This window comes from Abrus precatorius, unplaced genomic scaffold, assembly GCF_003935025.1.
Source record: "Abrus precatorius isolate BTA unplaced genomic scaffold, Abrus_2018 Scaffold4, whole genome shotgun sequence".
Lineage (NCBI taxonomy): Eukaryota > Viridiplantae > Streptophyta > Magnoliopsida > Fabales > Fabaceae > Abrus > Abrus precatorius.
In genome coordinates this window covers 13,334,641-13,348,133 of record NW_020874384.1, presented here as the reverse complement: position 1 = coordinate 13,348,133, position 13,493 = coordinate 13,334,641, and the positions used below count along the sequence as shown (strand labels likewise).

The window sequence follows — 13,493 nt, the reverse complement described above, 5'->3', positions numbered from 1 at the left end:
TCATACAAATTATTTCTTTTTTATCTTCAAATATTTGTATTAAAATAAAACAATAATTCTTATTGAAGAGACAAAATAAAAATAAAATAAAATGTCATAATTACAAAAGAAAGAGGCGAAAATAGAATTTTTTTTTGAAATAAACAGGCCCTAGCTTGTTTGAAAAAAGTTCAAGAACAAAATTACATGCTTTCTAATTAGAGAGAACATTTTTCTTGAATTCTTCCCATGTTACACCCTTCTGCAGATATTCTATATTGGCAGGGTCAAAAGGTCCTTTGATTCTATCTATGGACACTATCACTGCCCTGGCTGGAAGAATGCTCCTTGTTGGGTCAGGGGAGGTGCTGTAGCTCAAGCATGAAGAGAACCCCTGAAAATTTTTGCAACAAATCTTCTCTAAGAAAAAATCTTTTTATAGAGTGAAATTCAGCAAACAATTATTACCATGTTGGGGACCAAGACACTAAATGCAATTATTATTAGCATAATATGTCATCCATACCTTGAAGATAAGCACATCTACTTCTTCCTGGTCCACCAGTGCATGAACAAGGAGTGCTTCTCCTTTTACTGATTGACTATAGAACTCTAACTCAGCAACTTCCTCATTATGCCCATACTCTTCATCTCTATCTTCATCACCATCTTGGTACCTAATTTGCCTCCTTGCGGCACACCAAAGACCTGTACTTCTTTGGGTGCTCAAGTTCAAATCTTTAGAGGCCCAACACAAGCTTACATTATGAGTGGAAGAAGATGGTAGTGGTAAAGGTACCATATGTGATGATGGCATTATTGTCCATCTGACCATAGCACTTTTCATGGCAAGTGTGGTAAGGTACATATTTCATAGTATGGTAGCTCTTATATTCTTAGTTTGCTTAAACAACATAAGGAAGGGACTTACTTGGATATGTCCTGAAGATAAGGTTGGGATTGGTGTGTTGGCAATTGTGGAAAGAAAAGAAGGCCTTATGGCACCTCTAGTGGTTGGGGAATGACTTTTTTGGGTTCAATTGTGCAAAGTTTGTGTGTATGTAATATTTTCTCACTACTTGTTAATTCTATGTGATAAATTAATCATAAGCCCTGAATGGTGAAAGAGTACCAAGTGTACAATTGATAATATTTATTTAAGAAAAAATAAATTTTAAATTTAATTATATTTTTCATCATCATAAAAATAGCACTTTTTAAAATTAATTCTTAAAAAAAATTACGAAGATATAATCCTTAAATTTTTAAATCTATTAAAATTCATCCATAGCATACCTACGGGGCGTTATCTATACTTTATAATTATTTTAAATATTTTATTACTTAAAAATTAATAATGCAAAAATTCCCTATACTCTCTTTCTTTCAACTTCACTCTCTGAACCATCTAAATGAGACATTGGCACTAGTGCGAAGAGAAGAAAGACATTGCATGTGATGCTGGAGAATACTGACTCAGCACTCGTTGCTGTAAAGAAGAACAGACGCAAAGGACCCAAATCTATAGTAGTACACTGCAATAAGGTGGCTTCCATCTCTCTCAAAGTGAGTGCGTTTCTGTTGCTAAGTTATTTTGTATAGTTTATCATGCAACATAGAGAAAAATTATTATCTCATCAACAGCAGAAAATGGTCTTTGATCATCCCATGAGACAAAAATATTAGGAGTAGAAGGTTGGAATTCCACCAAAATATAATATGATATCAATTCTTTTAACTATTTCATAAATTTCAAATACTAAACGAAATAGAAGATTTTTTCTCAAGATGCAAAAATGCATTAATTGCATGTCCCAGTTATTGCCAAGGATCTAGTCTCTATTTCATTGGAGATTTATAAAATTAATTTGGGTCAATTCAGTTTTATAAAATCAATTTTAATTAAAGTAAGTTAAAAACAAAGTGAATTACATTTTAAAAAAATCTATTAAAAGTAAATTTGTATTAAAATTTAGCATAAAAAATTTAAGTTAAAAGCTCAAATGAGAATTTAAAAGCAATATTATTTTATTATAAAGTTGTCAAACATGTTAACATGAATTTCAAGTCATGTTTAGACCTTCAAACTTGATTTTAGAAGGTCGTGAAAACATGCTACGACCTATATTATGACCTATATAGAAATGTAATTTATATTTGTAAATTTAAAGTAAAAGCTATTTGTTTTATTATAATTATATAAAGTATATTTTATTTTAAAAAGAAACTATAATTATTATTTTTTTCCAAAAAAGACTACTCAAACTAGCCTGTCAGAGTACTTAAAAAAATTATTTATCAGATGTTTTTATAAGCTTAATAAACACTAGACTTTTAAAAATACTTTTAAATAAAATAATTTTTCATTAAAAGAAACTGAAACATACTCTCCACGTCCTGTGAGACACCGTAGCATGGCCAACAAGTATCGTAATCCGTGAGATTGTATAAACGTTAGTTATCTCATTCTTTTCTGCTCTCTTTTTTTATATTCCCATTTTTTATGATATTTTTTTGTTATTTTAAAAATTAAATTCTGAAAATAATTTATAAGTAACTTTCACATATTAATTTTTGAAAGAGTTTAACACATTTCAAAAATTTAATTTTATGAAAGTAATCTATAAATCACTTCAGCAATTAAAATTCAATAAAAGAGAGGGAGTGTAAAAATAAATTCCATGTTACCTGACCCAACGTGGACCTAAGTGTCTCAAAATGTCATTTTATGCGTCCGTCACAAAATTTTAAGGTAATTTGAAATTATTTTTGCACTACTTCTTTTACTATTTACACAACTGTTTATTAAAGATGATAATGGGTAGAGTATGGGTAAGATACTATAGTACCCATCTCCATACCTATGTTTTAAAAAAATACTCGTACCCGACTCTATATCTACGTGGGTATGAACATTAATCTCTGTTTCCGTACTCTTTGGGTACTTGCATACCCATCTTGTACTCATTACCCACATTTGTTTGAGAAAAAAATATTTATAAAAAAAAATATGTTTATATAACTTCACATAAAGAGCATAATAATACAAAAATTCAATATGTAGTTGTCGAACAAGGTACACACATAGATAAAAAATAAATATTCAAAAATCATAAATGTTAAATGTATCTCAATACAATAATTTTCTAAACTAAAATTCTTAAAAACAATAAGCGAAACTAAACACATAAGTTATTTGTCAGTGATAACTCTATCTTGTGTGAGATTTGATCGATTGGCAATGTCAGAGCGACAATGAAATAGATCTGCACAATGATTGTCCCTTCATATGGAATCACTTGGTAACCTCTTTTGACAGCATTGACAACTAACTCTAACGAATAATATTTCATAGTTGTTAAGTTTTAATGAAACAGACATAAAAAATGAGAATAAAGTTAGAGTAGAGAAGTTCAATACTAACAACAGAAAATAGATATATAAAATATTTTTTTAACTTTTAAATTTGAAATTGTAAGAAAAATAATATATTTAATTAAAATAATATGATATAATTAATATATATATATATATCTATATATATATATATATATATATATATATATACTAGTATTTTTAACTCATATACTATACGAAAGTATTTTATCAAAAATACAAATTTTTGAAAAATTATTTTAATGAATTAAATAAATTTTAAAAGAAAGAATTTGAAAAAAAGATAAATGGTCACAATAAATTTTTATAATAAAGAAATATGCATGTATATTAAAAAAATTATACTTTTTTATCTAAAAAAATTAGCAAATAAAAATTAACAATAATTTTTTATATTTATATTTTTTCAAAAACTTTTTTGAATGTGAATAAATAGTAAGAGTAATATTATTTATATTCAATATATTATAATTGTACTTGTAATATATATGTTGCAGAGAAAAATATTATTTTAAATTAAAATATAAAAAATAAAATTTAAATATTATTAATAAATAATAAGTTTACGGTAATAGTAGGTGATTTTAAAATTTATAAAATATTTACAATATATTTATTATTTATCATTCACTTTATGACTTAAACATCAATATAATTTTATTAATAAAAATATTTTATGTGTCGTATATAATAATGTTTTTAAAAAAGTCAATATCATATTAACTATGTAATAATTAAATTGTATTAACCTAATTAAATGATATAAAATAGTAAATAAATTTTTCTATTAAAAATATAAACTAAAATAAATTTTTTAGTTTACTTTATTATTAAATATATTTTTATATTAATCTTATATAACTTCACATAAATAATATAATAATACAAAAATTCAATGTATAATTGTAGAATAAAATTTAAACATATATATATATATAATATGCGAATATGGGACAGAATAGGTACTTAGATACCTATACCTGTCCTCATTTCTATTAAATTTGCAAGTTTTTACCTATACTCATACTCGTATCCATATAGCGGATAAATACCCTACCCATTATGAATAAGATTTACGAGTACCTATCGAGTACTTTACTTATTGTTATTCCTACTGTTTATATTACAACTTTCATAATTTAACTTTCAAGTGTTTAATACATTCTCAATTAAATTTTGAAAGACATTTATAAATTACTTTCAAAAATTAATTTCAGACATGATTTGCAAATAACTTTTAAAATTTAATTTATAGAAAGTATAAAATACTTTCAAAAATTAAATTCTAAAAATGATTCTTGACCGTAATTTTCAGAAGGTATAAAAGATGAATTAAATTACAAAATAATAAATAACTTCCAAAAATTAATTACTAAAAAGTATAAAATCACATCTGGGCAGGTTTAAAGTCACTTTCAAAAATTAAATTTTAAAAGTGATTTACAAACGACTTCTAAAATTTTAATTTTAAAAGTTATAACATACTTCTAAAAATTAAATTCCAATAATAATAATAATATATGATTAAAACTCTGAACAAGACCTTTTTTAAATAGCCACTATAACTGAACCCACTGAATTTGTTAAAAGTTTTTTTGGTTTCAGCTGCACTCATGTCAAGGGGGGAATGAATTCTTCTCTTTATTGATTTTCATAAATTTTAGTAATCTCGTCAATTCAATGAAAACTAGCAACACATTTAGCCTCCAAAAAAATGAACACCCTTTGAAAATTGACCTGTTTGAGAGATAATTAACTTATTTATTGAATCAATAAAAATGTCAAGTGTTGCTACCAACCTTTGTATAATGTTCGTCGAAAGAGAATTTTCACGAGGCATGTTATGAACAGGTGAAATGTATGTACTATGTAGCATATCTCTCAGCATTTTAAAAGTTAAAAAATTTCCTTAAATAAAGAAAGAAAAAGACCATGTTGAACTAGAAAAGGAAGCTTTTATTGATTAGCTAATTAGAGACCTACATTCTGCATTAAATACCTAACACAAAAGTACACGGGGCAGTGGCGGCATTCTACAATCTCACCCCGCTCATACAATACCCCTTCTTCTCATAAAGCAGCTAGTATGGACTCAAGAAAGGAGACAAGCAGAATATACACAACATTTAATTTAAGAGTCAGGTTGCTCAGACTTCAATGGTGCACCTGATGATGATGCACAACTTCCATTTTGGAGATAGAGGCTGTTTGCAACCATAGAGTCACTAACCAAGCCCACATCAACATCATCAAAATTGAGGGGACCTCTGACCTTCCGGTTGCTAAACACGAATCAAACATAAGGTCATTATCTATTTAATAATATGATTGAATTCCAAAAGTCAAGGCATGGAGAAGCATACCCATTCAATCGGTTATTGATGGCGGTTAGGTCTTTTGAAGGGCTCTGATATGCATGAGTGCTCTCCCCAACACATGCATAGTAGCTTTTTGAGCTATGTGATATTAGAGCATCCATCTGAGCACATAACCAAAACCAATGAATACAGTTATGCTCCATAAAAGAAACCAAGGATTTTGTTCTCTTAACGGTTCTCTAGATACAAATTATCTAATTAGAGATCATATTAGTTTGATAATTACAAAATAGTCATCTTTTAAAACCAAACAAACTGAACACCACAGTGCTCACATGCCTCTTCCTTTTCCAGCATAACGTCAGTTGATTGTTACACAACACTGACTAGTAATGGTAAATGGGAAATCTAACAATCCAACGAAGAAAGCCAAACAAATAAATTAGTACCTTAGAGGATCGTAATGGAGAGACATATACATTGTGAGTGGCGGACACTTTTTTTGGAGACATATCAGGAAGGGTTGGGAAAGGTGATATTTTAGGAGATCCTGGACATTGACCTGGAAAGAGAAGAGCACAGAAGTCAATGGATCACAAGACTGGCATAGTAATGGAAGTCAGGTAACAATTGACGTAACATGCTAATAAAGCAACTACCATCATTTTTATTAACTTCAGGTATTCGGTCGCCTTTTGTAGTTGCTCCACCAGGGCCAAGTTCAACCAGCAGCGGCTTTACAGAGGGAATGAATATTTCGTTGTAAAATGTAATGATGTCAACATGCTCCTGTCCTGTTCTCTGTTTTCATTCAGATCAGTTATGAGGTCATGATTCACAGAAAAAGGTTTATAATAACTATTGTGTTTTAACATACCCCATTTCGGCGTAACAATGACCAATCAACAAATACACTACGGAAAACCTGGGGTTTGCATTGTGGTTGCTTTCTGTAGTTGTATATGATCTCCCTAAAAGTTAGGTTAAGTTGTGAAATCTGCAAAACAGAATAAAATGAGAAAAAGGTAATAACAGAAAACACATTACACTGAACTATGCAAATCCAGAGAGAAACCTTTGCAACTCCATAGAAACAACACAAGATGATTTGGTCAATATGGCGGTTGAAAAAGAGAGATGTCCATTGATTTAGGATCCGCTGGAAAAGACAGTACACATTCTCCCTTATCTGCTGAGATAATTGTAGTCTTTCAACCATGCCACTTATTCTGACTGCTCCCAACTTAACGATCTAGTAAAGAAACGAATGGTACACAAACAACAATGCTTAGAAGTGATTTAGTGAAGTAAAAATCATTAAATCTTAAATAACAGATTGATGTAACAATCAATTTCCAAAAGGCAAAGTAAATTCTAAATATTGAAGACAAACATCCAGTAGTTCCTAAAAACACACAAAGGTCACAAACATGGAGCTTCAAAATAACAGATTGATGTCTTGCCAAATTGAACAAATAAGGTGTACAACAGCACATATACAGTGGCACGCCAAAAGTAGTTTCCTTGGAATCCACCAAAATAGGAGTAAAGATAATTGTCAAATGAACCCTAGTCAACATGGCATAACAGTATTATTGCAGCCCAATACCTTGCCAAAAAAGATGTTGATCCCAGTTTCTGCACATGTTTCCCCTCCACCTCCTGGATTTGGTTTTGTTGGACTGCATTGAATAAACATCCAACAAAAAGCCAAAGGAAGACAACAGTAAAGTGGTTAAACATTGAAATAATGAAAATTTACATAGATAGGTACTGCCAGACCATCCAAGTTATACCTGGCAAATGCTGACTGCAGAGGAGGTGGGGGTAGCTTTGACTTGAGGTTGCTGAAGGGAAGCAACCGATCTTTCACCGGTGAAGTAAAAGAATTTTGTTCCATTAACACATTTCGAAATTCTGTACGAAGCCGCTTTGGTGATCTGGTATCCCCATTCTGAGCTGAAATTTGAATAATTGATAGTTGTTACTGAAGTTGAAAAATATGCATTCTCAACATGAGCTCTTCAAGGAAGAGGTATGAAGGAAGGACCAGGGAGGAACAATTTTAGCTTCATATTGATAACCATGACTGATAACTACTCTATGGAATGAAGAACAAAGAATTATATGAAAACTACAAAAGTACAACTCAAGAGTCTTCAAACCAAAAAAGAGAACCATTACTTGGTGAAGTCTCAAGCTTAGGCACGGATGGTACAGGTGGAAGCCCTCCACAAGAGAAGTTAATATGCATTGCGATTTCATCCAATGATGGCATTGGTTCAGCTAGCAGTCCAAGACGATTTATCTCTGCAGAAAGGGCAGGTCTAGCAACTGCTAAAGAATTATACATCGAAGAACCCTTTTCCCATACCATGCTTTCCAAAAGCCGCTCTTCCAGCGAATTCAGATGTCGCCTCAATTCTCTTGGGAGAGATTCTTCATGCCTAATGAAGCTTTCGATCACCTTGCTAAGATCAAAGGCTGTAATTCCAGTCCTCTCCAATACAGCAGGGAACAACATTGTTACGGTCTTGTGAGTTGCCAGGACTAATTCTGCAGAACATGCAAGCATACATCGATGGAACCTCTCATTAGTTAGTAGAGAGGTTAAATTAGTTGCATGAAGTACTTGGGCTTCTGCTCTGCACATTGCTTCCAATACCCTGTAGTATAACTTTGATGCTTCCAATCTTCGTTGTTCCGCCCATATATTGTCCATGAGGTTTGCACTTTGCAGGCTTCCGGTTACACATCGTTCTCCAAGGGGACTACTAGGAAATATAGCCAGCAATATAATCTGTGCTCTGCGCACCACATCACTTGTAACATCCCTGTCACATGATATCAAAAACCGTTCCAGCTCTGGAGAGGGCTTCAATGCAAGTGGAGAAATGACAGTGCGAAGCCACTTTGCAGTAGTCATTGCCGTGCTTACAGGGGTGGCTGTCATCTTTGTGTTTGCACTACCTGGAATCCCATTAGCATGGGATGCAGGGGAGCGATGAGGTGAGAGTGGACTTGTAATAGTCTTAGCAGGTGATGCCATTGAATCAATTTTCCTCTACAGAGCACAATAAAAGATACTTTTAGGTGCTCTCTTACACAAGATAGAATGAAATTTTAGAACAAACTCTCCATTAATCATACCTTTACACCACCTGCTGAAATAGAACTTCCAGACAAGCTTCCTGAAGCTAATAGGCTGTCATCCTCATTAATAAATAATCTCTCATCCAATTCACTCTTGTTGCGAATCATGTAATCATAATCTTTTTCTAAGATATTTAAACTTGAAGGTAGAGATGATTCCTCCATCAGATCTTTAAAACAGGTCAAACCATCTACAAATAAAAGGGGTAATAGATATCAGTTCAAGACACCATCTATTCCTGATCCATAAATAATAATGACAAAGGAAAATGAACCTTTATCGATATTCTCTAGGTTTTCATTCTCGCAATCACATGCTAAACAGGGCTTCTTCTTCAATATATCTGCTATTACATTATTGGCTTTCTCCATGGTTTTCCTCAACTCATCTTCAGAAGTGTTATATATGTTGCAAAGTGATGCAAGGAGGTCCACACCTTTGTTACTTTTCTTAACTGAAAGCAAATTTGAAGGAATTATAACAAATATGCTTTTAAGCTGATTACAAAAATAGCCTACAGTAGATGGGTGTTTGTACACAAGAAAAAGCATGTATGCAATATTGCACCATGCATGTCAAAGTGCAGCTGCCCATGAATGAGAAACAAGAAAGAAAATGCAGGAAAGACAGAAAGAACAGAGGATTACCAAAGCGTGAGGAGTCATGAATGTTGAAATTCCGAAAACGAGCAGGAACATGAATAATTAAGATGGCCTGTAACAGATACAACCAGCAAATAAGAAACTATTCGTTTGTTCCCCTCACTCCCCCGAAAAAAAGTGAAATATGACAACTTAAAATGAACGGACTGGTTGAACTTAAGCATAGCCTGAAAATACCCAAACAAAAATTTCACAAAAAATTAAAGTTTTCAAAGTTTCAATAATTCTCTTCACTATGTTTAAAATAGAAAAAAGAAATATCTGCTTTGAGAATCAACTTACCAAGATTGAAATCAAACCATTGGTGCAAGTCACCAAGTCTTTGAAACGGCTGAAAGCATGTACACGAAGTGCCAAGAAAAGTAGCCATCCAAATCGATGGTATTCAGATGCCTGAACAGTAACAGATGAGTTCTTTTCAACATTTGCATCAGTTGCCACGAAGAATTCTCCAAATACACGTTTATAGTACCTGGCACCATCAAACATATAAGATGTCATGTCATCTCATGTAGGCATGCTGCACTGCACAGGTAATCACAGCAAACAACCTTATACGGCTAAAATAGGAATGCTCAGAATATAGCATTGCAAAGTTTGAGAGATGACCAAATGATACAAATATTTATCTACTTTATCAGATGGTTAAAAATTAAAAAGTAGTATGAAACATTGGACCATAACATAGTTGCCATTCCAGATAAATATTGATCTTCAATAGGTTAGCTACAAATTCTTAGTTGTCCTGCATTTCATATTTTGTTAAGTATTATAATTACCACTTTGTAATGTATGTAAAGCGTACCACCTTAAGGAGATTACCTCTATTATAAACACCTTTTCATCCTTCAAACATCTCCTTTAGTTTTTTTGTTTTTTTTTGTGATAAAAAACATCTCATTTAAAATATTATCATGATACTAATAAAATACAACAACAGAAAATTAACACCACACGTAAGTCAATGTGAACTTTACTACCAACAATCCTCAATACTTACCTTATGAAAGGAATTTGAGATTTAAGTTACAACTATCTAGATTTTAGATGCAAGGAGAGTGACCATATAACCATCCATGGAAAATGATGCTTCCTAGAAGCAGCACATGTTAGGTTTTGCTTAATTATTACACAAATTCAAATAATATGTAGTGAAAGAGAAATTTCAATAATATCATAAAATATAAATTAACAAATAATAATCAGCAGCTTCAGACATTAATCAAATAAATGTATGCAGAGGGCTACTCACTTGCTAAGAATCTTCAAGTGAATAGCATTGGCATGCATCTCCTTTGCCTGGTATAGATATAGCAACATAAAAAGTGGCTTAATATAAACCTATTTCCAAGGATTAAAAACAAGAGACCACACAAACATAAACTTTGCAAAATGTACTCATGATTCACTGCTAGGTCAATACCTCAAGCCTGTTTTCCCAATCTGAACCATATATATTGCTTAAAATTGGACCAGCCTTAACAACAAACTGTGGAAGTTCTTTAAAAAAATCTGCAATGCTGTTGAATAGAAGATAAGTACAACAGTAAATAATAGAACAGACTACAAACTTATATACCAGCAGAAAAGTCAGTAAAATACTTTAGCTTAGCTGCTCTCAATATACGACACAAGGTAAGCCCAGTGTTCTCAGTCTCTTCCTTCCCACTCTCCACATTGTTCTGAATCAATTTCTTGACAGAGTATAAAATAAAAGCAAACCAATACCGCTCTGCTTCTTCAGACTGGAAAAGAATTATGCAACCTTATTAATACAAATAAAACTTTTCACTACAAATTATGTTATACCAATGAATAATATTCATCTGTACCGTTCCATTCCCCATCGACGAAAAATTTGTCAGTAGAATATGTTTGGTTTCTCCAAACATATTCATTGCCTCTTTACAGCTTCTCTCTTCCAATGCCAGCCCATTCTGTCACAGAAAAGCACATCAATGTCGAAATAATGGGTAAAAAATCTCAATTGAAACTTTAGTAAATCTACCTATATGCAAATAAAAACTATATATGGACATTTCTTATATTCTGAGTCTCACTTATCAATAAAAAAATAGAAACACTAAAAGATGGTTAGCATAGAGGATAGAGAGAAAACTTGTCACGCTGAACAGAGAAAGCTGCAAAGGGGTGGACCAGGCTAGAAAATGATTGCACTTGACAGAACAAAGGGTGTGGGTTGGGCAAAATAGTAGTGTGTTTCAGCTAAAATATGCATTCTACCAGGGATTAACCAGAAATGGGAGGGGCTGAGATGTGAAAAGAGAATAGCCACCAAATTCTCCACAATTCAGTTTCTCCTCAGCCATAATTCAGCTTCTATTCTGACTATTCATGTGATGCTATGAATTTCCTGTAGCAGCCAGCAGCTGCAATGCTCCACTACAGAGCTATCGCGGTGCTATTTGTCACCACTCACTATTGACTCCTTCACACTCGTGCACACTTGCCAGTGCGCACAAATTTTCTGATGCTAATTAATCATGAATCTGTGACCAATGTAACAAGAACAGTTACACAATAAGTTTCTTCCTAAGTGAAATCCTATAATTCCACTCAACTAGGCAAATACAGTAACAGCAGTTAAACACACTGTATCATATTATAATTAATTGACAGATCATTTAGTGGGAAAGAAAAAACTGTTAAATATTTGTCTTTATTAGCATTGTCCTTTCCTTTAATAAACTCAGTGGGTTTGGTCCATTCATTACTTTCTGGGTTTTCTCTATGCTGGCTCATCATGAGTGTCCATGTCTATTACCTCCAACAACAAATAATTATTGCCAGGCCGCCATGACTTAAAAAAAAAGAATTCTGAACGTTGAATCATTTTTCACACCAGGATGTGTAAGATGTTCCAGTTGACAAATAAAAAGTATTATACATCTTTCTGCACATACGAAATGTTTTCCATTGTATCTTCCTATCCTTCAGTCAAAAAATGGAAACTTAACTTGAAGAGCTACTTTACAAACATAATATAAAGAATTTTTACGCCCACTAACTACAAAATTTAAAGATCTTAACTTTATGCGTGCAAACCACTATCACTGAAACTTCACACTCGATTATACCATAAAACACCAAAGAGCATAGAAAACAACATCACAGCACTAAAAAAAGGTAACCCAGAACACAAAACAAAGGGGAAATGCGAAAACCTTGCAAAACTCAAGGAAGCGAGACTCGACTTGGTCGCCATTATCAGGCGAGGTAACTGAAGGCTTGCCATCTTCCATCTTCAATTCAGCAGGAGGACTCATGCAAAAACCCTAATTGACTCAGATCAACGCACAGAGGAACCAGATTTTGGGCGTGAAAGTCCACAAATTGTAGCAAAACCAACGACGAATCCCGATATAGCTGTGAATCGAGAAACCCTAGCGATTGAAGGAAGAAAGAGAAAGCAAAGTGTTCTCTCTTCTGTTCTCAGACCTTGAAACGCAAAGTTGTGCTGTGTTGTTCCCTCTTCCTGGGTGTAGTTATTTTTTTATTATTATTTTTCTTTATTTTATATTGATATTGAAATTATTTTTGTTAAAAAAAATGAAAAAGTTAGCAACTTTTGGCGCCACTCGTTATGCCCTACAGGCTTTTCCCGCCAAAACGTAATCTGATGTGGAAGGGGTAGTTCGGTAATTTCCACAAATAGAGGCATCAGATATGGGCTTTTATTTTCTCTCTCGACTTAACCCAGCTTAATGTGTTTAATAAAACGTTAAAATTAAATATTTTGAAAAAAGTGTTTAATTAAATAATTTAAATTTCTGATCTAATAGTTTGTTAAGTTTGTTAACTTATTTATATAGATTTTTTATGCTGATATGTTTATTCTATTTATGCTGATAGGCTTATTAACTTACTTAAGTTGATAGGTTTATTAGACACTTTATAAATCTTAATCCAAAATAAACTTCTAAAACAAAAGTCCTCAAGTTATTAGTTTGAACTTACACAGGA

The 13,493-nt window shown here is 32.3% G+C and overlaps 2 protein-coding genes across 4 annotated transcripts; both read right to left on the bottom strand.

Moving 5' to 3' along the window:
- Positions 1–152: 152 nt before the first annotated feature.
- LOC113865925 lies at positions 153–868 on the bottom strand. Its single transcript, XM_027500734.1, has 2 exons — positions 506–868; positions 153–373 (listed from the first exon to the last, which is right to left on the bottom strand). Exons 1-2 carry the CDS (start codon positions 845–847, stop codon positions 194–196), a joined length of 522 nt encoding a protein of 173 aa, XP_027356535.1. The 5' UTR covers positions 848–868; the 3' UTR covers positions 153–193.
- A 4,354-nt stretch (positions 869–5,222) lies between these two features.
- Positions 5,223–13,046, bottom strand: LOC113864293 (retinoblastoma-related protein 1). 3 transcript variants are annotated; one of them, XM_027497849.1, is made up of 18 exons: positions 12,695–13,046; positions 11,342–11,446; positions 11,112–11,254; positions 10,933–11,029; positions 10,762–10,808; positions 9,792–9,981; positions 9,495–9,561; positions 9,122–9,301; positions 8,844–9,037; positions 7,878–8,757; positions 7,490–7,652; positions 7,303–7,375; positions 6,769–6,945; positions 6,571–6,690; positions 6,353–6,494; positions 6,143–6,255; positions 5,739–5,854; positions 5,223–5,657 (listed from the first exon to the last, which is right to left on the bottom strand). In XM_027497849.1, exons 1-18 carry the CDS (start codon positions 12,794–12,796, stop codon positions 5,507–5,509), a joined length of 3,060 nt encoding a protein of 1,019 aa, XP_027353650.1. In that variant the 5' UTR covers positions 12,797–13,046; the 3' UTR covers positions 5,223–5,506. The 3 variants fall into 3 exon arrangements, 1 of the variants encoding a protein (XP_027353650.1); XR_003504818.1 differs by having other exon boundaries at positions 5,526–5,647; positions 6,143–6,265; positions 6,352–6,494; positions 12,695–13,000; XR_003504817.1 differs by having other exon boundaries at positions 5,541–5,657; positions 6,143–6,265; positions 6,352–6,494; positions 12,695–13,000.
- Between the last annotated feature and the right edge of the window lie 447 nt (positions 13,047–13,493).

Coding starts and splice junctions, on each gene's coding strand:
- LOC113865925 (XM_027500734.1), bottom strand. CDS start 847: ATGTACCTTACCACACTTGCCATGAAAAGTGCTATGGTCAGATGGACA. Junction 374..505: donor TAGATGTGCTTATCTTCAAG/GTATGGATGACA, acceptor AAAAATTTTCAG/GGGTTCTCTTCATGCTTGAG.
- LOC113864293 (XM_027497849.1), bottom strand. CDS start 12,796: ATGAGTCCTCCTGCTGAATTGAAGATGGAAGATGGCAAGCCTTCAGTT. Junction 10,809..10,932: donor ATTGGGAAAACAGGCTTGAG/GTATTGACCTAG, acceptor TATCTATACCAG/GCAAAGGAGATGCATGCCAA. Junction 6,495..6,570: donor CATTGTTACGCCGAAATGGG/GTATGTTAAAAC, acceptor GAATGAAAACAG/AGAACAGGACAGGAGCATGT.